General features: G+C 45.5%; 1 protein-coding gene across 3 annotated transcripts in view; it reads left to right on the top strand.

Moving 5' to 3' along the window:
- LOC136620342 (squalene synthase-like) overlaps window positions 1-27,661 on the top strand; it is a 194,461-nt gene that overhangs the window by 4,955 nt on the left and 161,845 nt on the right. Inside the window, exons 2-6 of one of the 3 annotated variants that reach the window (XM_066595081.1) lie at window positions 1,298-1,484; window positions 11,652-11,835; window positions 19,685-19,813; window positions 25,734-25,925; window positions 26,019-26,195. In XM_066595081.1, coding sequence (XP_066451178.1) covers window positions 11,710-11,835; window positions 19,685-19,813; window positions 25,734-25,925; window positions 26,019-26,195 — 624 coding nt within the window. In that variant the 5' untranslated portion in view covers window positions 1,298-1,484; window positions 11,652-11,709. Of the gene's footprint in view, window positions 1-856; window positions 1,485-11,651; window positions 11,836-19,684; window positions 19,814-25,733; window positions 25,926-26,018; window positions 26,196-27,661 lie in introns of those variants that run through there. The other 2 variants (XM_066595073.1, XM_066595056.1) reach the window with 2 other exon arrangements.

Genomic DNA, 27,661 nt, shown 5'->3' with positions numbered 1-27,661 from the left:
GACTCGAGCAACAAGCACCCGAGCATTTTGGTGCTCGCTCATCTCTACTCAGCACGCATCTCTTGGGTATTTTGGGGTAGGTACATAGCTTGTCAAGCCCATTGCCTCTCTCTCAGTCCTGTTATATGCATCCCCAAGCTTCCAAGTCCAACTGTGATCATGCTCTTACATGCTTCTCTCATATTGATGGTGAAAGTTTTTGCTACAGTATCGTTTGCCAGTGTTCTTCTGCTGTACTTCCCCTTTTACGTAAGCTGATGGCTGCTGACTTGATTGGCTGCTGTCTTGGTTGGCTACGTCTTTCCAGAAAACTCTCTTAAAAATCCCTCTTAAAATAGGCACAAGTTGCTCACTCACTCAATCTGCCTGCAGCTGGGTGGATGGGCAGATGGCTCTCACCCCTCTGCTGCTGGGTGGCTGGACGAATGGGCTGTCCCCTTTTAGCAGTTGAATGGCTGGCCTGTACCTTTCTTTCTGCAGCTGGATGGATAAATAGATTGTCAGCAGCTGTGTGGATGGATGGACAGCCTGCCCTCTTTTACCACTGGATGGATGGCCTGCATCTTTCTTTCTGCGGCTAGGTGGATGGATCTAACTTTCAATATCTTTCCCCTCTGTGATTTATGCTATCCTCTGCAGCTACAGGGATAGCCAGTTGTACTATGCCCTCACTTAAAGTGGCAGCTGTCTGCTGGAAGGAGAGCCTACCCAGGCTGTACACATGGCACAGGTGTGATGAGAGTCTGATGCTCTCGGGATGCAGGAGGATGTGGATTGACCCTGCAGGGATGTCAGCTGCCCCAGGTATGTAGGGAAGTGGTGGTGGTGCCCTCCTCCCCTTTCAGGGAGTCCCTTTGAGTCCTTCTGCCGCTGCGATCCGTCTCAATCTGCCACGGCATCAGCCAGTCCAGAAATTCAGCCTGTGGCTTCACTGGGCCCGAGGCTCCCATGGTCTCTGTTCAGGCAGAGAAGCCCCTTTCAGCTCCTTTTAGTCCTTGGAGGTATCAGCAGAGCTGCCGCATGTCCATCTTCTCAAGCAGGTCTTACTTTTTTCATAAAGGGTATGTCAAAAGCAAAAGAGAAGTCAAAGATGCTTTAGGATATTTATAGGCTGAAAATGCTGATTTAGCTTAAAAATGATGCTGAAAAGGCAGAACTTACAAAATAGGAATTTTATTTATTTATTTTTTCCTCTGAGTAAATGCAACATCAACTGGTGTATCCCAGGGCTAAAATAATGCCGGCTATCTAAGCAGAGATGGTGAGGGAACACTTAGCTAACTTTCATGAATTCAAGTCTCCAGGTCCAGATGAATTACATCTGAAGTACAATGTACTAAAGGAAGCAGCAGAGGTAATTGTTGAAGCACTCGTCATAATATTTGAAAATTCCTGGAGAACAGGAGAAGTCCCAGAAGATTGAATAAAGCAAAATGTTGTCCCTACCTCGAAAGAATAAAGAAGGTGGACCCAGGAAACTACAGGCCTGTGAGCTTGACTTTTATACCAGGAAACCTTTTCAAACAAATTATTAAACCTAACATATGCAAGTGCTTGGATGAGAATGGAGTAATTAACCAGAGGCATTATGGATTTGTAAACAAGTCATGCCAGAGAAATCTAACTTCCTTCTATGACAGAATCAGACTGGGTTGATGAGGGAAATCCAGTAGATCTAGTATAACTTGACTTTAGTAAAGCATTTGACAAAGTATCTCATACCATCCTTATTAGAGATGAGCGAGCATACTCGTCCGAGTATTAGGGTGTTCGAGATGCTCATTACTCGTAACGAGTACCACGTGATGTTCGGGTTACTTTCATTTTCTTCCCTGACAAATTTGCGCGCTTTTCTGGCCAATAGAAAGACAGGGAAGGCATTACAACTTCCCCCTGTGATGTTCCAGCCCTATACCACCCCCCTGCAGTGAGTGGCTGGGGAGATCAGATGTCACCCGAGTATTAAAATCTTCCCGCCCGCGGCTCGCCACAGATGCGTTCTGACATAGTTCAGGGAAAGTGTTGTTGATGCCGGAGCTGCTATAGGGAGAGCGTTAGGAGTTATTTTAGGCTTCAAGAACCCCAACGGTCCTTCTTAGGCCATAGAAATCGCAGATCGCACCTATGTGCGATCTGCGATTTCTGTTCTCTTCTCTATATGCGCTCAATGGGGCCGCGGCAGCAGCGCCGACCCCATTGAGAACATATAGAAGACAAATCATTCTTCTCTGCCACAGCTGTAACAGCTGTGGCAGAGAAGAACGATGTTTGCCCATTGAATTCAATGGAGCCGGCAATACAGCAGGTTCCACTGAAAGCAATGGGCTGCCAGCGATCGCGGGATGAATTGTCAGGAAGGGCTTAAATATATAAGCCCTTCCCTGCAATTCATCCAGAAATGTGTTACAATAAAAATATATACCGGCGTATAAGGCGACAATGATGTCATTGAATGGCTGTGATTGGCTGAAGGCACGTGTGTTTCTGGAGGCGGGGATTTCAACCACTGCGTCCAGAAAGCAATGCTCTGCCGGGGACCAGGAGGGAGCGACAGCCTGCAGCAGCGCCGCAGAACACCAGGAGAAGTGAGTAATGATTTTTATTCTTTGCTCCGCTGTATTGCCGGCGTATAAGGTGACAGTTGGGGGGTCGTCTTATACGCCCCGTCGCCTTATACGCCGGTATATATTTTTATTGTACCACATTTCTGGATGAATTGCAGGGAAGGGCTTATATATTTAAGCCCTTCCCGACAATTCATCACGCGATCGCCGGCAGCCCATTGCTTTCAGTGGAACCTGCTGTATTGCCGGCTCCATTGAATTCAATGGGCAAACATCGTTCTTCTCTGCCACAGCTGTTACAGCTATGGCAGAGGAGAACGATCTTTATGCTGACAGTGGGGGGGGGGGCCCACTCTTGCCGCTATTGTGGCTTAATAGTGGGACCTGTGAAGTTGAGATGCAGCCCAACATGTAGCCCCTCGCCTGCCCTATCCGTTGCTGTGTCGTTCCATCACTTTCTTGAATTGCCCAGATTTTCACAAATGAAAACCTTAGCGAGCATCGGCGATATACAAAAATGCTCGGGTCGCCCATTGACTTCAATGGGGTTCATTACTCGAAACAAACCCTTGAGCATCTCGAAAAGTTTGTCCCGAGTAACGAGCACCCGAGCATTTTGGTGCTCGCTCATCTCTAATCCTTATTGAAAAAGTAACCAAATATGGGATTGACAAGGCAACTGTTAGGTGGATGGCTGAGTGATCATACTAAAAGGGTGGTCCTAAATGGCTGCACATCAAAGTGGGAAAAAATGTCTCGTGGGGTACCACAAGGCTCTGTCCTAGGCCCATTGTACAGTATTTTTATGAATGATCTGGAGGAGAGAATTGAGGGGAAATTGATCAAACTTGCCAACTGCATAAAGCTAGGAGGGATGGTCATTGGAAGAGAAACAGGATTCAAAAGGATCTGGATAAGCTTGAACAGTGGGTGGTAGCTAACAAAATAGTATTTAACAAGAAGAAATGCAAGGTCCTAAATGCAAAAAAAACTCATACAGGCTGGGAGAAGTTGAACTAAGCAGCAGCACATGTGGAAAAGACTTGGTATACTAATAGATCTAACTCCCCTTGGACATGAGTCAATAGTATGATGCAGCAGGCAAAAACACAATTCTGGAATGTATTAAGAGAAGCATAAAGAGTCTAGACCATGTGTGGAATATACATCTGTGCCTCTCATCTAGTCGAGTCGTGTGAGACATGCTATGTTGTAACTTCTGATCGGGAAACTCGCTCTTCCCTCACTTCTGCTTAACATTAGCTTCTGCAAAGATATCGTTGGGCATTTTCCTGTCCAACTGAATTTTTTAAAAACAAAATTGGGGCGTACGATGTCCACGTGTTTAATTAGGATTGGAATCGTTTGCATAGGATACAGCAGTCTGAAGAAGCTCACCTTGATGAGATGACATCTTCCCAGCCTTGAAAGAGGGAGATTTGACCATTTCCTCAATTGTAATCTTTTTGATCAATGGTGGGTCGTTTAGGGAATATAGTAAAGTGGGGTCTTGACTATTTTATTTCCGTAGAGATGTGGCTTTACTGCTCATTCTTCCCAACCCAAGGATTTTCAAAAGACCTAGGCCCAGGTGCTCCTATCTCCAAGATTTAGGTTTTTGTGGGGTTGATTCGATGGCCCAAGAAGGTCCCAAATTCAGTTATGTCTGCTATTGCTTTTTTCAAATGTGCCTTCGGATCCGTTATAAATGTGTGGCTATCCGCAAATGGTCTTAATTTCTTGCGTTTTTGTCTTACTCCTTGGAAAACGGGGGAATCCTTTAGATGACATACTAATGGTTCTAGTGCTAGCTCAAACTTTAGAAGAGGTAGTGGGCAGCCCTGTCTGCTTCTTTTAAATGGTAGAAATGGGTCTGATAAGAATTCTGGTGTATGGATTCTTGCTGTTGGGTTACTATAGATGCTATTAATGTAAGTGCAGAAAGGACCCTGTAGTGCTATTTTTATCCAGGACCATTCCCAGTCATCTCCATTGCATGTTATCAAATGCCTTTTTGGCTTCTAGGGATATTGACATCAGGTTTGGCGCTGGGTTGGTCCTGTGCCTTAGTCTGCTAATACAACTGAGACCTTTCGTGTGTGTGTGTGGTTTTTCACTTTTTTTCTACTTGTGAGGGTCCCACTAGCATGGGCATCAGCAAACTTAAAGGGGTTGTCTCGCGAAATCAAGTGGGGGTATACACTTCTGTATGGCCATATTAATGCACTTTGTAATATACATCGTGCATTAAATATGAGCCATACAGAAGTTATTCACTTACCTGCTCCGTTGCTAGCATCCTCGTCTCCATGGTTCCGTCTAAATTCGCTGGCAGCTTGCTTTTTTAGACGCGCTAGCGCAGTCCGGTCTTCTCCTCTCAGCACGAGCCGCTTCAGTGTGCTCGTCGCTACAGCTCTTCTGCGCATGCGCAGACGAGCTGTCACTGCTCTGGAGCGGCCATTCTGTACCATCCTCTGTTAGAGGAAGGTGCAGAGCCGCCGAGCTGTCACGAGAAGCCGCCCTGCTGTCCCGCCGCCCTGCCGCCCAGGTAAGTGATGGGCCGGGGGAGGGGGGGGGGGCTGCCGCTGGGTCGGGGGGGCCTTCGTCTTGTGTCAGGGGTCTAGCGCCGGTTACCTGCTGCCTGGCGGTGGGTGACTGTGTGCCGTGGTCGGCCGTGTTCACTCCAAGGGGCCGGTCGGCGGCTGCGGGGCGTCTGGTTGTCAGGGAGACACAGCTGGTAGCGTCTCGGGAGTGTGCACGTCGGGCTACAGCAAGCGATGGGAAAAGAGCTGGCGGCCATCTTGGGAAAATTTTTATAAGTTGCTGAAACGCTGGAACTAAGTACAAACCAGCTAGAAAAGTCATTTACAGGGGGGCTTAGTAATGTATGCTTAATTAGGGGGACTGGGCAAAAAAAAAAAAAATTCACTGCTTCCTCGAGACAACCCCTTTAATCTTTTTGCTACTAGTTTGACGTCTTGCTTTATGAGGGGAATAGGCCTGTATGATCCTGGTAACTGGATCTTTTTCTGGTTTGGGAAGAACTTTTGTGTGCTATGTTGGCGTGTTCTGTAATCTCTCCTGTATGTACTATGTGGTTATAGTATTTTGTCAATGCTGGTGAGTCTTGGTCTTTTAAGGGTTTCTAGAATTTTCCCCCTGTACCCATCTGGGCCTGGGCCTCTGTAGCTTCCCCCCCCCCCCCCATCCTTCCTCAGTGGGCAGCACTGATTGCATTCTTTCAGCTGGTATTCCGCTGGGACCTCCCAGCGAGATACCAGCTGAAAGATCCAACAACGGAGCTGTATACAGAAGACAGCTCTCCAGCTGTCTGCTGCATCCCCCACTCAGAGCACTCAGCTGGTATCCAGCTGAGTGCTCCAAAAACAGAACTATATACAGAAGACCGCACTCAAGCTGTCTTCTGCATTTAGCGAGAGCCTTCATTTACACACTAACGCGCTCTTAAGTAGCTAATTAGCTTCTTAAGAGCTTTTAAAAAAATATAAACGCTCAAAGCTATCGCTCAAACTACCATTTGAGTGAATTTTGAGCAATCATCTTGCCTTGTAAATGCACACAATTACCACTCAAGATTTGCTTTTGAGTGAATTTTGAGCAATAATCGTTGTCTAAATGGGCATTAAAGTACACTTGTATGACCTTTCTCTTCTATCTACACAAAGATCAAAGTCTGGGTCCCCCCCCCCCCCCCCCCCCCCCACACACACACACACACACACACACACACACACACACACACACACACACACACACACACACACACACACACACACTCTCACTCATCCAGGCTTTTCCATTTTGAGTAGATGTGGTGTATGCTTCCTTGACTTTTGCACTCAAAACATGCAATTCAATAAGGTGTTTTTCTTGAGGTTGGACAGGTAGCTCAGGAGTTTTCCTCAAATCACTGCCTTTGCAGTCTTCCAATAAAAAAAGCAACTTTAAGTGACATGTATTCTTGTGGAAATTAGTGCATGATCAGAGATCACCAAATCCATGATCTGTTTGTATGACCTTCTGGGAGAGGTTGTTGGATACCAGTATATATCAATACATGACCAGGCCTGGTGCACGTGGGAGAAAAATGTGTTTTCTCTGCTGGCTGGGTGCAGGAACTGCCATGAATTGCATAAATCTGCATTTTCTACTAGCGGTTGCAGCACTCTGTCCCTATGGTGGGGATTTTTACCCTCCCCCCATTCTTAGCGCCTCTATGGTCTTCCTCTTGTGACTTGACTTAAATCTTAAATCTCCTATCTCTTATGCAATCACATTGCTGTGCAGTGATTGTTCTCTCAATTTGGGGCATATCTATTGTATATGCTGTACTTAATACCTTCGTGTTTGACCACCATATGCTACTGCCCGCCCTCCTGGTCATGATTTTCTGATATCGCCTGTCCTGTAAATGATTGATTTCTTTATCAAATTCAGCACTTCTGCCTTCCTGTTTTACACCAGGGGATCGCAGCAATTCCCCCTACCCAGAATTTTTTAATGCGGTTATAGTGGCTGATATTTCTTCAGATGAAGTAATGGCAATAGTCTTATGTGGTGACTAGAGATGAGCGAACGTACTCGTCCGAGCTTGATGCTCGGGCGAATATTAGCGTGTTCGGGATGCTCGTTACTCGTAACGAGCACCACGCGGTGTTCGGATTACTTTCAGTTTCCTCTCTGAGTCGTTAGCGCGCTTTTCTGGCCAATTGAAAGACAGGGAAGGCATTACAACTTCCCCCTGTGACGTTCAAGCCCTATACCACCCCCCTGCTGTGAGTGGCTGGGGAGATCAGATGTCACCCGAGTATAAAAGTCGGCCCCTCCCGCGGCTCGCCACACATGCCTTGTGAGTTAGCTGAGGGACAGTGCTGTTCTATTGGAGTTGCTGTAGGGAGAGTGTTTGTAGTGAGTGTAGGCTTCAAGAACCCCAACGGTCCTTCTTAGGGCCACATCTACGTGTGTGCAGGCTGCTGTTAGCAGTGGAGAAATTTTTTTTTTTTCTCAAAATCGGCAGTGCAGAGCATTGCACCCGGCATTAGGGACAGAAGTGGTGCTTAGGCAGGGAGAGTGTTAGGAGTGAGTGTAGCCTCCAAGAACCTCAACGGTCCTTTCTAGGGCCACACTTAACTGTGTGGAGTACTGTGCAGGCTGCTGTTAGCTGTGTTGCTTTTTTTTTTTCTCAAAATCGGCGGTGCAGAGCATTTCACCCTGCATTGATACTACAGGCACAGAATTGTGTAGGCAGGGCCACAACACAGCTATTAGTCATTGAATAGGCACAGTGGGCCTTTCCTTTTAAACAAAAGGGGAAAAAAGTATATTTGCCCTGCCTCTGTCCTAAGGGCTCTGTGTACGTGTGTGCTGCGTGGAGAACGTAAAAAAATCAGACGCAACCAGCTACGGTTGAGTGCAGCCTTGCGCCAATTTCTTTCCTGCCTGGGAAATACCTGCTCTGCCGCAGTTAATAACTCTGCAACAGTAAAGTTCTGTGACACTTTTGCAGGGCTGCAACACAGTTATTAAACTTATTATTCATTCACTAGAGGCAGTGGGCCTTTCCTTTTTAAAAAAAAGTTAAAAAATTATATTTGGCCTGCAGGCTTGCGCCAATTTATTTCCTGCCTGTGAAATCAAATCACTGGTAATACAGCATGCTGAGGGGTAGGGGTAGGCCTAGAGGACGTGAACGCGGCCGAGGACGCGGAGGGCCAAGTGAGGGTGTGGGCACAGGCCGAGCTCCTGATCCAGGTGTGTCGCAGCCGACTGCTGCGCGATTAGGAGAGAGGCACGTTTCTGGTGTCCCCACATTCATTGCCCAATTAATGGGTCCACGCGGGAGACCTTTATTAGAAAATGAGCAGTGTGAGCAGGTCCTGTCCTGGATGGCAGAAAGTGCTTCAAGCAAGCTATCATCCAGCCACAGTTCTGCGCCGTCCAGTGCTGCAAATCCGAATCCTCTGTCTGCTGCTCCTCCTTCCTCCCAGCCTCCTCACTCCACTACAATGACACATGCTCAGGAGCGGGAAGACTCCCAGGAACTGTTCTCGGGCCCCTGCTCAGATTGGGCAACAGTGGTTCCTCTCCCACCAGAGGAGTTTATCGTCACTGATGCCCAACCATTGGAAAGTTCCCGGGGTCCGGGGGATGAGGCTGGGGACTTCCGGCAACTGTCTCAAGACCTTTCAGTGGGTGAGGATGACGATGAGACACAGTTGTCTTGCAGTGAGGTAATAGTAAGGGCAGTAAGTCCGAGGGAGGAGCGCACAGAGGATTCGAAGGAAGAGCAGCAGGACGATGAGGTGACTGACCCCCACCTGGTGTGCAATGCCTACACAGGACAGGTCTTCAGAGGGGGAGGCACGGGCAGCAGCAGGGCAGGTTGCAAGAGGCAGTGTGGTGTCCAGGGGTAGAGGCAGGGCCAGACCAAATAATCCACCAACTGTTTCCCAAAGCACACCCTCGCGCCATGCCACCCTGCAGAGGCCGAGGTGCTCTAAGGTCTGGCAGTTTTTCAGACGCCTGACGACCGACGAACAGTGGTGTGCAACCTTTGTCGCGCCAAGATCAGCTGGGGAGCCACCACCAACAGCCTCACCAGCATGCGCAGACATATGATGGCCAAGCACCCCACAAGGTGGGACGAAGGCCGTTCACCGCCTCCGGTTTGCACCGCTGCCTCTCCCCCTGTGCCCCAACCTGCCACTGAGATCCAACCCCCCTCTCAGGACACAGGCACTACCGTCTCATGGCCTGCACCCACACCCTCACCTCCGCTGTCCTCGGCCCCATCCACCAATGTCTCGCACTGCACAGTCCAGCCGTCGCTAGCGCAAGTGTTGGAGCGCAAGTACGCCGCCACGCACGCGCACGCTCAATCGTTACCCGTCCACATAGCCAAATTTATCAGCCTTGAAATGCTGCCGTATAGGGTTGTGGAAACGGAGGCTTTCAAAGCTATGATGGCGGCCCCGCGCTACTCAGTTCCCAGTCGCCACTACTTTTCCCGATGTGCCGTCCCAGCCCTGCACGACCACGTCTCCCGCAACATTGTACGCGCCCTCACCAATGCGGTTAGTGGCAAGGTCCACTTAACTACGGACACGTGGACAAGCACAGGCGGCCAGGGCCACTATATCTCCCTGACGGCACATTGGGTGAATTTAGTGGAGGCTGGGACAGAGTCAGAGCCTGGGACCGCTCACGTCCTACCCACCCCCAGAATTGCGGGCCCCAGCTCGGTGGTGGTATGTTCGGCGGTGTACGCCTCCTCTTCCTCGTCCTCGTCCTCTTTTTCTTCCTCGTCCTCGTCCTCTTTTTCTTCCTCGTCCTCGTCCTCGTTCCCCTTTTTCGTCCTCGTTCCCCTTTTTCGTCCTCGTTCCCCTTTTTCGTCCTCGTTCCCCTTTTTCGTCCTCGTTCCCCTTTTTCGTCCTCGTTCCCCTTTTTCGTCCTCGTTCCCCTTTTTCGTCCTCGTTCCCCTTTTTCGTCCTCGTTCCCCTTTTTCGTCCTCGTTCCCCTTTTTTCGTCCTCGTTCCCCTTTTTTCGTCCTCGTTCCCCTTTTTTCGTCCTCGTTCCCCTTTTTTCGTCCTCGTTCCCCTTTTTTCGTCCTCGTCCCCCTTTTTTCGTCCTCGTCCCCCTTTTTTCGTCCTCGTCCCCCTTTTTTCGTCCTCGTCCCCCTTTTTTCGTCCTCGTCCCCCTTTTTTCGTCCTCGTCCCCCTTTTTTCGTCCTCGTCCCCTTTTTTCTTCCTCGTCCCAAGAAATGTATGCTACCCCTTGTATACATGATGCTGCCAACTTCCCATCTTTATGGTCTGCACTCACTTCTGCATTCAGCAGTTACCTGCAAGCCTAAGATGGTGACCACTGTAGCGTGTCACTGGACTCTATACCGGTGAGGCAAGTGATTGGCTGCATTGGTCATGTGCTTAGAGCAGGAGAAGCCTGCTGGGATAGGTAAGCATGAGTGTTTATTTTTTAGGTGCAGGGCAAGGAAACAAGGGGCCCTCATGATGCCCACACACCGGACTAACTTGCGCCTTAAAATGACACCCACCTCTTCCCTAGGGAGGGCTCCATATCTAAGACTCCCTGCACCGTTGTGGTGCTCTCCACAATAAAACACTAACATTTTATTAATCTGCTCAGAAACTAACCTTATTTGCAAAAAACCTAAAGCCCATTTAAACCAAATGATTCACGCTCAAAGCCGTCTTTTGAGCGAGAATCGTTAGGTCTATCTGCAGACATCGTGCTGTTTTCGTTAACGAGTCAAGGCTCATCGTTCTTTCAGTCAGCGGGATACTATTTCAACTGGTATCCCACTAGGAAAATACAGCTGGAGTATGAAGACAGTGCTCCAGCTATCTTCTGTATACCCCGCTCGGAGCGCTCAGCTATATACCAGCTGTGCGCTCTGTGAACCCAGCAGGAGTATGCAGAAGATAGCGGTCCCACTTGTCTTCTGCATACAGTGTAAGCCTTCATTTATACACTTGTGCAAAGTGATCGCTCAGAACAGTCACTCAAACTACAGTTTGAGGAACTTTTAAGCAATCCTCTTGCTGTGTAAATGCGCACAACGATTATCGCTTGAAAGATGTCTTGAGCGAGAATCATTGGGTCTAAATGGGCCCTTTACACAGCCATAAATATAAAATCATCAACATTTTGACAACCCGAAAGGTTCCATTGTGACCAGACTGGACGTTGTGACTTGTGTGGATGAAGGCTTATACAGCGCTCCAATTGAGGGAATTGATAGGCTGGCATCTTGTCATATGTGTAGTAGTAGCCATAACTGTTCACTTGAAGGTGCTAAGCTGCAGAGTGGCCATGTGAACGATGACCGTGACATCACAGGCTGAGGAAGAGGATGCAGAGCTTGCCCAATCAGTTGCTTGGCCAGGGTGCTGGGAGTTGGGGCAGCTATCAGTCTAATATTAATGACTTGTTCTAAGGATAGGTCAGCAATATTAATGTCCCAGGAAACCCCTTACGTCAAGTTACAGTATAGTCTTACTGGAGTCAACTTAAGTGCCCACTGACTTGTAAATCCTTCCATTGCAGAGATGCCGCATGTATCTTCTATTTGGTGCTACGAGCTCTGGATACTGTGGAGGATGACATGACCATCAGTCTGGAGACCAAAATCCCCATGCTGAACAACTTCCACACGTACTTGTACCAGCCGGACTGGAGGTTTACAGAGAGCAAGGATGAGCATCGCCAAGTCCTGGCAGAATTCCCAACGGTAAGGCAGACTAGGATGTGGGTTACAGGGTCAGAGGCTTGTCGGCATGTAGAACTCCTGATACTTGGGAGTATTCGCGATCTTTCATCCTGCATGTGTCTTTCTTCCAAAATGGTACCCAATCTGTGTATAGGTTGAGTGGCATTGCAGAACAACCCCACTTCAGTGAAGCTGCAATACCAGACACAACCCATAAACAGTTGTGGTACTTTAGCATTGTTTAAGGGTCCCTTTAGTGAAAACCCATTTCTTCCCTCATCTGATAGTCTGCCACTTTGGATGTCTCCTATGTAGATTGCAGCCTCCTGATACATGCATACACTTTTGATTTGTAGCTTTCTCCCTGCTTTTGTATTACATGATGTATTACATAACCAGCTAGAGCCAGTACCATCTCTGCCTGCTGGGAGAACACAATTTATCATTATCGTCTATATTCTCCTAAATAGGCTAAAGACCATAAGTAGACAGTCAGCACAATCAAGAAAACTCTAGTTTATGCACCCTACATTTTCTGCCCCCCTCCTTCTTGCTAAACAAGGCCATACTCAGACAGTGAATATCCGAATGAGACCCTTGTGAATGCTTTAAAAAAAAAAAAAGGGGTCTGGACAGAAGAGATCTCCTGAATGTAAAGCCGAAATCTGAGTCACAAAAACAAGTGAGAATTATCAGAACCTATGATGACCAATCGGGGAATGTAAGCAGGATTTTAAATAAATACTGGAGCATTTTACTCAAGGACAAGGATCTAGCGGGATGTTTAGGAAATAGGCCATCAGTGACATATTGGTGGGGAAGGAATTTAAAGGACCATTTGGTTCGTAGTTTCTTTGCACCCGAGTCAATTAGAGAAACACTAACCTCTAATAAAATCAGAGGTACATACCCGTGCTCCAATTGTAGAGCCTCTGCATTCATAGAGGCTCCACTTTTGTAAGTTCGAAAACGCGGAAGTCCTATGAAATTCATGACTTCATTAACTGTAAAACCTCGGGAGTAGTTTACTTGGCAACTTGCCCTTGCCCCATGGAATATGTAGGCAGGCCCAAACAACAATTCAGGAGGAGAATATTGGCCCACGTGGGAAATTTTCAAATGAGCAAACATACCAGTTTAGAAAACCAGGTCAGGGAGTGCCATGGAATCTTGCGCTGTCCTTAACTTACCTTTGCTACAACATCCTCACCAACTTAACACTTTAATAATAGATAAATAAAACACGGACAACCAGGTTGGAACAAAAAGGCCGCAGTCTTTATTGATGGGATTTTATTAACACTTGGGGATCAAATGAAACAAAACCATTAATAATAAATACCATCTTTAAGACGCGCTAAAACCAACCACAATCCCCAAGTCCCCTTGCCCACCCGCCTAATGCGGGCTACAAATCCCCATCAATCAACCGCGACAGCCTACAGGGAGGGAGGGAGGGAAGCTGCTTTACAGCCAAAGATGCCCAGGACCTCTTTGCTGATTACCTAAATGCCCTCTGTTCACAGCCCCCTCCACTCCCGTTATCCAATCACATAGGCTTCCACCACACCACTCCTGCCCAGCAACGGGCAGAGCTTCCCGCTATTTTTAGGCCACCAATCAATGCCCGCTGCCAGCTTTACCTCAAAACAGCCTGGCAACGACACCCCGGCCAATCACAGCAGGAGACCATCACCAACTATTACCTGACAGAATGACCTGAGAGCCAAGTTCATTAACCTTTTAATCACCATAGCAGTATACATTATGGTCCCACATAAACCTATTGTATAACACCAGAACGCTCGCAGATTCCATGCAGATCTCCCTCCTGAGCGTCACTCGATCCGTACATGGAATCTTACGCTCTCCTTAACTTACCTTTGCTACAACATCCTCGCCAACTTAACCCTTTAATAATAGATAAATAAAACCCGGACAACCAGGTTGGAACAAAAAGGCTGCGGTCTTTATTGATGGGATTTTATTAACACTTGGGGATCAAATGAAACAAAACCATTAATAATAAATACCGTCTTTAAGATGCGCTAAAACCAACCACAATCCCCAAGTCCCCTTGCCCACCCGCCTAATGCGGGCTACAAATCCCCAACAGGCCATGTCATAACCAATGACAAGGCCCCCCCACAGACAGCGCAGCCTTTTCAACCATTGCCTGTAAATCAGCATTAAAAATGTCCAAACCAATGTCTGACAAATGGACTAAATCGTCCCTGAACAGACCAGCAATGAATCCCTCAAGCTCTGTATGCCTAAAAGAAAACCCTGAAAAACTACCTAAAAACCTTGCCATGGCATGATTCACTCTTTTTCAGATCCTCTCAATGTACTTAAAGTCCGGCAATGTCCACAACAAACGCGGAATTATTTCTGAAACAACCAAAACCGAACTAGGGAACCTATCCCTAACCCTCACCCATCCCAACTTCATTTCCCTTAACATCGCTAATGTGCTGCCCTTTCCAACATCGTTACCTCCCAAATGAATGATCAGAATATCAGGTACAGGCCAAATAGCTAGCTTTTGTATCAGCTCTGACATCAGTCAGCCCCAACGCATACCTCGGCGTCCGGCCCAATAAATAACGAAAAGTTCATTGTTCAGACCCAAGAGCTCGGAATAACAACGCTCCCCAGGACACTGCTTAGCCCAGAAAACAAACGAATGGCCAACTATCCAGACAATCGTTCTCATAGAACCTGCTAAGAGAGAAAAATTAAACAGCCATACTGTCCGGTCGAACCACACCTATATGCCTCCGTCGCCGCACCGATGCGAAATGAGTGTGCGGTAATCTTAAAATCCTCACATCCCACATAACTTAAACATTTCTTTAAAACCATATTAAACTGAAACCTCGATACCAAGTGTCCATCTGCATGCATAAGCAGCGAACCTGGAATTAGGGGCCGCATCGACAAAAACGTCTGATACGCCTTAACCGGACATAGATCTGCACACTCATTCGCAAACAGCCGAATCCACACCCCTTTTCCTGACCTGTCAGTCTTCGTATGTCTCAAGAATACTTTGATAAAATTCCCATGATCAGAGACATCCGAACACAACAGCGGAGAAAGTGATGACCTGGCTAAAGATAAAAACTCCCCCATCCTTAATGCCCCAAAGTAGGCCAACAAAAAGGCGCACTTAAACAACTGCACCTCATAAGCTGACCTACATACGGATGAAAGGGAACGGACTAATTTTCCCAATAAAACAAATGAAATTGCCGACCGCTTATCTGGAGAACAAGCCACAGATTTATAACCTTTTAGTAACTGCTTAATCTGGAACGGAGCATTAATGCGTAGAAGGTTTTTCCATTTCTGAAAGAAAGAAATCCCAGCCAATAACTTAACTACAGAATTATATGACAACTGGGACTGAAATTTCTCACACATAGTCAATAAAACCTTGCACCTCCTGCGTATCATCCAGGAATCCTTTCCTTCCACAAAAGAGCACCCAATCCTTCCATGCCGCCACATAACTGTGCCACGTCCCAGGTGAGACAGACCGTGACAGCATCGAGAAGACTAAATCGTCTGCAGATCCCAAAGGCAGTCCGGACAACTGACTCCTGCAATATCCGCTCCGGGCAATGCTTCCCTGAAGGACTGCATCTGTAAGCAAGATAAAAATCCAGCAGTCCCATTAACCCAACTTACACCCTCTTTAATGCGTAATATTATATTAAATTTTAAACATAAGCGGACCAAAACACGAATAAGCTGCATTGCCAATTCCGATTTGTCAGACACACAATTAAGCGCCATCGCTAACCTTCTGTCATCTGAACAGAAGCAAATCCGTCTGTTGGCTAACTGTTCGCCCCATAATTGCAACAACACTGCAAAAGGAAATAATTGAACTAGCAATCTATCCTTGATAAACCCGTTACCTTTCCAAGCCGCATGCCAACACCCCGCCGACCAACTCTGCTTCTAAATTACGCCAAAACCAATTGCCGACGCTGCCACTCCTATGCCGAGCTCATCAGCCTGCACCACCGATTGGAACGCAGACTGACCATTAAAATCAACTAAAAATTGGAGCCAAACTGCCAAATCCTGCTTCAGCCCTGCTGACAGCCGAACATGCGACGATGGCGATTTCAATCCTCTCATCGCCTCGAATACCCGCCACGAAAAGCACCGGCCTAAAACAATCACCCTTGCCGCAAAGGCAAGCAGTCCAGCTAGTTGCTGTAAATCTTTCAAAGTGGCCTTCTTTCTGCGCAAAATTTGACTAATCAAAGCCGACAACCTCAACACCTTAGCCATAGGAAGTTGAAAAATCATAGCGACAGAATCAATTACTACACCTAAAAATTCCAGACGTGAACATGGAAAAACTGTTTTTTCCACTGCAAGTGGAACACCGTATTGCTGCATTCTGGATATAAAGCCCTCTAAAACCAACTCACAATCTGAGCTGCCAGCCTTCCCGATGAACAAGAAGTCGTCCAGGTAATGCATTACACCAACACATGGGAACTCTTGCCTTATAAACCCACTCCAAAAAAGAAGAAAATAATTCAAAATAAAAACACGAAGCCTTAAACCCCATGGGCAAAGCCATATCGAAATAAAAACAACCTTCAAATTGAATCCCCAAAGAGTTAAACCCGGCCTGGCACACAGGCAACAACCTGAACGCAGATTAAATATCCACCTTGGCCATTAATGCTCCGATCCCAAACTGACGCAACAAAATCAAAGCATTGTCAAACAATGCACATTTTACCGGAAACTCATCTGTATTAACCTCGTCATTCAGAGAACCACCTTCTGGATAAGACAAGTGGTGTATCATCCGGAAGGAGTTGGGCTCCTTCTTCGGAACCAAACCTAATGGAGAGATACGAAAATTTTGAAAAGGAGGAGAAACAAATTGACCTGCAACCCGGCCCTCTTGGACCTCCTTCAAAATCTTCTCTCACAACAGCAGGACATTTAGCAATCGAGACCAAATTATTAGCCCATAAACAACCCGGCCCTTTAAACTCTGGTACAAAGAATCCATTCCGAAAACCCTCCTTAACGAGGCTGGCCTTCCAACGGACGGGGTACCTCTCTAACCAGGGTAGCATGCTTACCAGCCTCACCGGGGTCGTGGCCCTTGCTGGGAGCGTCACGTGACAGCGATGCAGCTGGAAAGGAGGCAGCCTTTTTAAAACATTTAATGGCCGGGTGTAATCCGCCACAAAAGGAGCATTCATGCTCATATTTGCAATTAAGCAGCCATTTACATTGACCCTCATTAAAAGCAAAACACCCCCCGTCGCGTGGGCGTGTTGCTCGCCCCCTGCTGCCTGTACAAGATAGGAGGCTTTGCAGGCAACAGAAGGTTTAGCCACAAGCCCACATCCTTCACCCCCCACTTCAAATTTGGATAAATGGCAAGCTTTTGACGGAACAGCATGTCATTAAACCATGCTGTTCCTCCAAAATTTCTGTATGCTTCCAGTATAATGTCGGCATGTTGGAACAAACCAGCCGCACTCACTTGCGACCGTTCCAACAATACTGCAGCGTAAATACAGAACGCCTGAAGCCAGCTGTTAAAATGCTTCGGGCGTCTAAACTCCTCCTCTTTGTCCTCCGGTTTTTTTATCTGCCTTCACGGATTCCTTTCCCACAGGCAGTAGGGATATCACATCCACCAACTCGCCTTTCCATATCCGTTCCTTAACTGATAGAGGCAGATGAAAACCCAAAGGAGAAATTTCACAAATCAGCGCTTCTTTGAAGCACGAGTGATTCACCCCTGCTGCCCTGTCCAACTCCGGAATTGTATCCCAGGACATTGCAGGAGCCAAGCACCCCGCTCCAGGTCCGCCTTGACCTGGTGATTTCGGCAGCTGAGACCCCATCTCCCCTGCCTGCGTTATGCGTGACAAACGCAGCAGCAATTCCTCCAGGAGAGGGTTAATCTGCTGGATAGGATTAAGGGGTTGGGCAGAGCTAAGGGGCTGGGAAGGGTTAAAATTATGCATACCATTAGCCAACTGTGATGAATTCACCAGCTGGGCAGATTGAACTGGTCTGTAAGAGTTAATATGCTGCCCACTGACCCTCGCCTGGGAAGCTGGCTGGGGAGGCATAGCTGGCTGCCGAGCATGCACTTGCAGCATAGGGTTAACCTGCTTGGAACATAACCCGGGCCCTGAAGGATCCATTAACTGGTGGGGGCCAACAGGCAGGGAGGGAACTGTATGCAGGAGAGAACATATGGACCCTAGTGTCTCCCCCTCCCTCCCCCCTGTTCCAGCACTGCCCGCAGCATAAATGCCAGACCTAAATGCCCTCTGTTCACAGCCCCCTCCACTCCCGTTATCCAATCACATAGGCTTCCACCACACCACTCCTGCCCAGCAACGGGCAGAGCTTCCCGCTCTTTTTAGGCCACCAATCAATGCCCGCTGCCAGCTTTACCTCAAAACAGCCTGGCAACGACACCCCGGCCAATCACAGCAGGAGACCATCACCAACTATTACCTGACAGAATGACCTGAGAGCCAAGTTCATTAACCTTTTAATCACCATAGCAGTATACATTATGGTCCCACATAAACCTATTGTATAACACCAGAACGCTCCCAGATCCCATGCGGATCTCCCTCCTGAGCGTCACTCGATCCGTACATGATGATGACCCAAATGTTTTGAGGTTCCAGGAGCAACGGGAGAAGGGGTAATATTGATAGGAAACTGTTACAAAAGGAGTGCATGTGGGGAAAGAAGCCTGTCAAATAGGGAAGGAGGGGCTCTTCATATATAAGGGCTGTTAGTATGCAACGCACTCACGATCAGGGAAAGCTGCTAGCTATCATGGCCACTCCCTCTGCTGGACTAAAGGGATATTGTATGCTGCTTTATTCCAAAAAATAGTGCCATAAAATCAGTGTCTATTTTTCTATGTATATTTAGAACACATTCAAGTGCTGTTCAAAGAAAATGAATTCCATGGATAAAGCAATGTATTTATGCTCAATGAAAAACTCAAGTTGGCGCTGAAGAGGTTAAAAATCAGGTTTTGGTTTTAATTAATTGATCTATTTCTATTTAAGTCTTAACATTGGTTACAGAATTTGAGGTGAACAAGGACTCCGATGTAGCCCGAAACGCGTCCTCCAAGTTCTTACACTGATTTTATGGCGCTACTTTTGGAATAAAGCAGCATACAATATCCCTTGAGTCCAGCAAACCGGTTTATTTCCGCTGACTGCTGAATCACTATTGGTCTGTAAAGCAAGGAAAGCAGCTCTCAGACTAATCAAAAAGGGATACCCCTCCACTCTTTTTTTTTTTTTTTTTTTTTTGGTGCCCAACCTTGATAATTCAAAATAAATATACTGCTTTGGTGACTTCTAAGGTCACACTAGCTGGTTTATATAATATATGTACATGCACGTACACAAAGGACTAGTTAAATACTGAATTGGGTGGGGGGGGGGGGATTCGCTGTAGTGGCCCTACAAATGATTGCAGACATATCTAGGAAAGGGGTGTGAAGGGAGCGAGAAAACAGACCATGTATTCTAGTTTCATTGAAACAGACTTGGACAGTGCTAAAACTATTGCCAGATAGTATAATATATAATACTACCATGCAAGGCTTATAAAATAGTGCAGTACTGTGCCTAATATCATTGCCTATATAGTGGTGCCATACAGAGCCTGTGTATTTGTGCTATACGGGGCCTAAATAATACCATCAGACCATGTCTTTGTCACTGTGTAACCCTTGTTGTGGGGTGGTTTCTACTTGAATCTCATTATCCAGATGTCCATTCTTTCCTACAACATGCAGACTGTAATCTGAGCTAATTGCCCCTTCTAGATATCACAGGAGTTCAGGAAGCTGCCAGCGATGTACCAAAAAGTGATTGCCGACACCTGCCACAAGGTGGGGGTGGGCATGGCGGAGTTCTCGCAGAAGCAGATTGAATCTCTTCTGGACTGGGATCAGGTAAGAGAAGCTTGCTGTATTGTGTAAAACAAAGGATCTTTACAAGAGGTCAATGTTGATCTATATAACACCAACGTATTCCGCAGCACTTGTAAGACGGGGAATAAAAACAAAACCACAGTTACATGTAGTAATCAGTTAATGGATACAGTAACAGTGAGGGTCCTGCTCCAATGAGCTTGCATACTACAAATGGGGTGATGCAGAAGGAAAAGGGGCTGGAGATGTACCCAGTATGGAGAGTGAGGGATGCAATACATTAGGAGAGCTTTAAACTTGAACAATATGTAAGGGAAGTGAAAGGCCAGGTAAAAAATCTACAGCTAACTAATACACCTGAGAACATCACTATTAGAAGTAGAAAGAACGAAGACAAAAAATTCTGAAGGAAAGTAGGGGAACAAAAGACACTGATCACAAACTAAAATGTTTTTACACATATGCACAGAGCATGGGAAACAAACAAGGAGAATTGGAGCTAATAATACAGGAAGAGAAATAGGATGTCATAGGCATCACGGAAACTTGGTGGAAGGGTACACATGATTGGAATACAAGGAGGTGCAGCCAGAAAAGGAGATACTATCTGACAGCTTCTTTAGCAAGGAGGAGAACCGGGAAAGAGCAGGGGCAAAGTATACTGAGGAGGAGTTTGTGGTCAGCCATGTCAAACGCTCCATGTCAAGGAGGATCAGTAGGGAGTAGTTACCCCCTCGATTTAGTCTTCAGGTCACTTTACACTCAACAGAAATTATTCTGACAAGTGTTGAGGGCGGAAGAGCTTTCTGAGAACTTATAAGGTGGTAGTAAACCAGGCGTTCTAATAGTTTGGAACTGAAGGGGAGATTTGAGCAATGGGGATATGATGGCATGTTTGAATAAGGAAGGGAAGATGCCAGAGGTTGGAAAGTGGTTGACTACAGTGGTGAGGTGGGAGAGGGACCAGAGGAGGTGTGAGGTGTGAGGGGAGAGGGTTGCTACAGGTGTCAGGTGATCTTGTGATCAGATAGGCCAATGTTTGAGTATTTCTCTAATAAGGTTGTGTGAATGATTGTAGTTGGTAACTAAACTAAGGTTATCCTGTTTAAGTTCTTCCGTGCTGCAGTAATGAGGCTGTGTGGATATTCTTTTTGTCTAAGTCTTTGTGTTATAATGTGGCTTTGTTCTATAAAGCCACTTTTATTGGTACAATTTCGATGCATCCTCTTGCATTGGCCATATGAGATTTTTTTTTTTTTTTTTTTTTTTCCATTTTTGTGGTGGGCACTCCTGAAACTAAGACTATTAGTGTCGATGGATTTAAAGAAGGTTTTAGATCTTATTCTAGATCATGATAATAGGAAAATAATCACTAAAAGTTCAATGCTTCTACAGGAGATTTCCTGAAAAGGAGGAGTTAAAATTGTTTTAGTTTAAAAATGTGTTAAAGCTATAAGGTCTTTATCCAAACTATCCTATATAAATAGTAGGTCTTCTATATACTTATAGAATTTTAATGTTTTCATGCCATTTGTGATTGGAGTAGATTTATTCTTAGTCTCCCACATATAGCCATCCCTCTAATCACTCCAACAACTTTATTTTCTTTTAATGGGAAATTGTTCAGTTATGATGACATGAATCTGGCAATCTGATATAAATCTAAAACCAAGGAGACGGTATTTATCCCAAACTTGTGAAGGATATTGGAGTAGAAAACTATCAAAGTTGGCCCACCTGTATGCGGGCTGCCATTCTACCTCTGATAAAGGATACCCCATCACTCATCAATATTTTAGGTAAGATGTGAGGCGCGAAACATATCTCTGTAAAATGTCGCTGTAATGTGACAAATTAGTTGCTGATGACTTTATACCAGATAGAATGGGTCTGCCTGGTGGGTTATGGAGTTGTTTGTGAATTTTAGGAGTGTTCATGATGTAATACTTTAGCTAGGAGGCGAGGGGAATTATATTAAGACATGTTCAGGAGAGCTTTGGCCACAAGGCACAATTAGCAACAGACTTGAATCTTCTGTCCAGGTCTTTCAAGTTCATCTGGTCTACTTTAAGTGGTGTCTAGGGAAGAAAATAAATTTTACACTTTGTTTATGGCGGGGGAGGGGGGTTGGGGTGCTGCCCCAAGTAGGTTCAAAAGACTAAAACACAAACCAACTTCATGAGTACAGTTTCTATCACACTCCTCCAGCTTAGAATTACACAGCTGAACAACAAAATGGAGAACCTCGTCAGCTCACATCACTATGTTGTGCTTTTTTTGAGAGCTTGGCCATCTAATGCAGAAGAAATGGATGAACCACTTCTGCATGTCCAGGCGGCCTATAGGAAATGCCTACAATGGTGTCCTTTCTGTTTTCTCCTTTGTACTCTTAACAAGTATGTAGATGGATGTCAGCAGCACACTTTTAAACACCCGCAAGGGTACTCTTACCAAGCCAGTTTATACAGAACTTCTATGCTGTGAAGCTGGAATCTTTGTAGAGATGATGATTCCCTAACATACAACGCCTCCTCATCTTTTGGTGGAGGATGGCTATCTTAAAGAATCTGATACATTTATTGCTGTAAAACATGGAGTAGTAGAAACTGCATTATCATTAAATATCCCAGTACTGATGTGTATCAGGTTTTTTAAATTTTTTTTTTTTTGGTCTCCTGAACCTCACTAGAAAATGTAATTCCTGACATTTGGGTAAAATATTCCACAAACTGTAAGCTCATTTGCCCCTTTCCATAATAAACACACTGTCCACACACAATCACATTACAGACACCAAGTTTTGACTAGATTACCATACAGAGTTAACTACTAACTTTTTTTTTTATTATTCAAAATACCCCATAAGAAATTAGCCAAACTGCCCCATGTACACTGGAGGAGGTGCGTCATGGAATTCATGATCTTGCTATAAATACCTGGGAGTGGATGGTCTCCTGGTAGAAATTTACAAAAAATGCACGGAACTCTTCCCCTACTATGCAATGCCTTGGAAAAGGATTCTTTACCCTCCTCATTTTATGAGGCCACTACCATTGGGCTACTAAAACAAGACAAAGACCTCCTTGGCTTGCAGCTCCCTAGCAAATGTGGATTACAAGATACTAACTCAAACTCTAGCAACTAGGCTCAATCAGGTTATCCTGACCAAACGGGCTGTATGCCTGGCAAATCCACAACTAACATGCATAGTAAAGATTACCATCCCAATCAGTAGGAAGCATCATATGCCATGGGCTCTGGCTTCATTAGACAACAAAGACCTTTTGACTTTCGAGTGGAAATTTTTTATTTTTTCTTGAGGCCTGCCTTCACTGATTTTGGATTTGGCCCACAGTTCCGTAAGTGGAACAAACTCCTCTATAAATCTCCAAATACCAATGTCCAAGTAAACAGTATCCCTTGTGAAACGTTCTCTCTCCCAAGGGAGACCAGACAGAGATGCCCACTGTCTTCTGCTCGGTTCTCACTGTCCATCAAAGCTGTGGCTATACGATTAAGAGACACTCCTATTGTCACAGGTGTCAAGTGGGGGGGTGAGTGTTGGACCGTATGCGGACGTTATGGTACTCCGTAACTGAGAACACTCACTTCCTCATGCAGAAGCAAACTCAGATCTCTAACTTTATTACCTGGTAGGACAGCTGCGGAATCTAAGACCGTGGTTTCTGAATGAAGAGCTCCCCATTACAGATCACTTTGTAGCTGAAACAGTGACTGAGAAAAATCTAATGGGCTATCTGGAAGGAACAGAGCATACTAAGGCTCGAGACATACTTCCACTACAGAAAATAGCCCTATCTATGCAACATTTAAAGACACAATAGTAAAACTGCCACTATAAAATAACCCTACTCTCCCTGCCATGGATTCAGTACCAGACCCCCAGTACTGGGTGGGCTGCGGATAACACTAGGAGAGATTTACAGCACCAATATATTCCTTTCCTAGACCCAACTACGTGACAAACTGCAAACATCCCACCTGCAACTATTTAGGTACTTTCAATTGTGACATGTTGCTAATGCCCAATTCCCTACAGCTGCTATTCAAACCTCTAAATACCCCACCATAGTAATTTTTAAATCAAGGCCCTAAAGGACTGATTTCCATATTATATACACACCTGCAGTCGGCCAAAATTGGTTAAAACCTACTAGCAAGACATACTGGAGCCCAATTGGTGGGTATCCCCAGCAATGAACAGGTTAATACAGTTGTACATAATACACCAATCCTATCTTGCACCCATACGACTACATAACATGGGCAGAACTCTGACATTGAAATGTCATAGGGGCCGCCATTTGAATGCTGACTTCTGGCCTATATTATGGGGCTGTCCACATATCAAGGATTTCTGTACGGATGTGATGGCATTTTTATTAGTGCTTTTGCCCTCCCCATACAGTCTAGATCCCCAAATGGCAGTTTTGGGCTTCATGGAGGAAGAACAATGGCCTCATCACATGCAAATCTTCTTAAGGGAGGTATTCTTGGCTCAGAAAGCAATCACCCTGAAGTGGATGGCTGAGTCTCCATCCATGGCGAGTAAGTCTGGTTAATGCTATGCTACCATATGAAAAGGTTGTTTATCAACCTACAGGCTGCTTGGCTAAAGTTCAAAACATCTGGCGTCTTTGGGTAGATGCCTGTACTACTCTATGTTGGCATCAGTGCCACTTTTTAGTCACGGAAAGCAAAGAAATACTGATGCAGATGGGTTCATGGTTTATCATATCCAGATTAAAAAAAGGTTGTATTGTTAGAACTATGGTGTACAGGATACATACACCAGATATCAGAAGTTGTAAATGGCATCAAGAAACAAATGAGTACTATAACTGAATTTCTTGTCAGACTATCAACAATGATATATGGAATGTACTTGTATACAAAATTCATTGAGTGTTCAATAAAACAAAGTTTAAAAAATATATTAGCCAAACTGGGGGGGGGGCCACAGGGACGCCACTGAACAGCTCTGTAGCTGTAAATAGAATGTAGGGCTGAGTGACCATTCATTGACTTTGATAATTCATTCACTTATTGTGAAACGTCACTCTGCTACCTAGGTGCATAAAAGATACAACCATGTTTTTGTCTCCTCTACCAAAGAACTGTTGTTGCCTTTAGACACCAGTTATAGGGGGTATTGGTGAAGTCCTAGTTAGGTTCTAACTAATTTGGACAGAACCAAACAGTTTGCCGAAATACAGGGAATCGGCCAAGGCGAACTCCTCAAAGTTCACTTAGCATTACTACTGGATGTAAATCGGCATATTAAAAGTTTAAACTCTCCTCTTTCCTGGTGTACAGACATAAAAAAAATAAATAAAGCAAAAAAACACAACTGGAATCATGTTCAATTTCATTCTCACCTGCATAGTGAATGTGGCAAATGCATAATGCCATAATTGTGAGGGGTGGATGGGGCGGTCAGGTGTGTGTTGATAAAACTACAGCTCACCCTCGCTCGGCCCCACGGACTGAAACGGAGGTTAGAATAGAATATGGTTCTAAAAATGTTATAAATCTAAATGCAGTAAACCTAAATAAAAAATTTGGTATCAAAAGCATACTGACCTGCAAAATAAAGAACCCTGTCCTTTACATGCTGTAAAAGCAAAACCTAAATCACAATTACTAATTTTTATTTTCCCCCTTCATGCCAACAGAAATGTTTTCAAATACGTTATTTGGTACATGAAATTGCACCATTTGAAAACTATGTACAAGCCATTTCACAAAAAACAAGCCCTCATACGGCTATGTCAATAGGGAATATAAAAAATATATATGAATTTCAAAAAGCAGGAAGGTGGGGGGCGGGGGGGGGGGGATGAAATGTCAGGTCTTCAGGTTAAGCAAATGCTAATGGCAAATTGACTAACCCTGACCTTTTTTCTTTTTCCTCTCCCAGTACGGTCACTATGCATCTGAATTAGTGGTGATTGGTGTATTTCGGCTGTTGTCTGCCTCAGAACTGGAAGACACCCCGGTTGTCGAGGACCCAAGACTGCTAAACTCAATGGGGCTCATGTTTCAGAAAGCAAACATTATCCGAGATTACCTGGAGGATCAGCTGGAAGGACGAGCGTTCTGGCCTGGAGAGGCGAGTATGGACTGATGTCCCATGAGTTTTACGGGTGATTATAGTGATCACCTCTCAGTAAACCCAACACGGTCCTCATTCTGCCGCCATCAGGTGTGGCGCAAATACAGCAAAAACCTTTCAGACTTGGCCAAGCCTGAGAACATCGTGCCGGCGGTGCAGTGCTTGAATGAACTGGTGACTAATGCGCTTCAGCACATTCCTGATATCCTGCTCTACCTGTCCCAGGCGAGAGACCATAATATATTTCGCTGGGTAGCTATCTTAGAGGTAAGTGTGTCTGACCGTATCTCCTTTTTGGAGACCACACTCATGCTTCGAATTCTTCACTTTCTCTTCCTGTTGGGGTTCCTCAGGGTTCAGTCCTGGGTCTCCTCTTTTCTATCTACACAGCCTTGTTTGATAGTCAGCAGATTTAGTTTTCAGTACCATCTCTACACTGACGCCCAATTATACACCTCTTCCTTAGAAATCAGCCCTGCACTACTACAAAACACCAGTGATTTTGTTTGTTTTTTTTGTTTTTTGGGGTTTTTTTTTTTGGGGGGGGGGGGGGTTATTTTTATTTTTTTCACAAATAGAATCCATCTTGGGTGTGAGTAAACATTGGCCTCTATTAAGTCATTAGTACTACTAGATTAACAGTGCATGGTTTAACAAGGATAGTATATGCCCTGCTTGATTAGTCCCTTTGTCTTTAGCAGGGTGAACAAATCCAAGCCTGCTCAATAACTAATAATGTGGCCTCTCAATAGTTCAGATGCCCCTCAGTACTTGGGGAGCACTCTTCCAGTCCATAGCAGGTTAGATGTAGGCAGGAACAGTTCTAAGCTCAGAACAATGGTCGACCACTGGGAAGTTCATCTTAGCTTTTTCGCTATTCCTAAGTGTTCACACTGGACTCCTGTCTTGAAAGCCGGTTTCCACTTGCAGTTCAGTCACTGTTGAGCCAACAGAGGCATCCTTTGTAGTGCTTGCAGGTTCCTGTAAGTGACGTATGGCATTACTGCTTCTTTCCTCTCTGTGAGAGCCTTGCAGCAGGATACCAATGTTTTTGAACAAGACAGGTCAGTGCTGCCAGAGTGTTTCTTCTCCTCCTTCTCAGCTTGGGTGTCCTTTTTTTTTTTTTCTTCTGACAGCAGGATAGACTTGAGGAACCCATGCTTACTCTCCCTGAGCTGCTCAAACTTACTGCTTCACCAGTTCTCCTAAAGATCGCTCAAAAGTCCCGTTCCTCCCCTTTATGTCCAGCTAACCTGAAAAGCACCAGTCAGAAAATTGTCCAGGGTTAAACAATCCAGAGGTGCTGTAATATAAACTGGCCACTAGATGCCACTGTAACATTGTTTTATCTTGCCCCTTTTAAACATGCCAGCTATTACAACTTGTACACTTTTTCTTTCACGCATCCCTACAGGGTAGCCCACTTACACAAACCTTGTCCTCTTTTGTACCAGAATTGACCCTTTCAAAAACTAAACTACTTGTGTTTTCCATCAGCTACTAATCTACATAAACTATTATCAGCTTCTGCATGTAGAGCTACCATAACTCCCAGCCAGCCCACTCACTTGGGGTTATATTTGACTCAAATCTTTTCTTCGCTCCCTTTATTCAATCACTTGTGTCACCTGCAACTGAAACTTATACAAAATCTGCTATTTCCTTACTGTAGAAACAGCAAAAAGGCTTATTGTTGCCCTGATCTAGTCTTATCTTGGCTACTGTAAATTCCT

This window comes from Eleutherodactylus coqui, chromosome 1, assembly GCF_035609145.1.
Source record: "Eleutherodactylus coqui strain aEleCoq1 chromosome 1, aEleCoq1.hap1, whole genome shotgun sequence".
Taxonomy (NCBI): Eukaryota; Metazoa; Chordata; class Amphibia; order Anura; family Eleutherodactylidae; genus Eleutherodactylus; species Eleutherodactylus coqui.
Note: the sequence above shows the minus strand (reverse complement) of the source record. Positions and strands in the feature narration are given on the sequence as shown.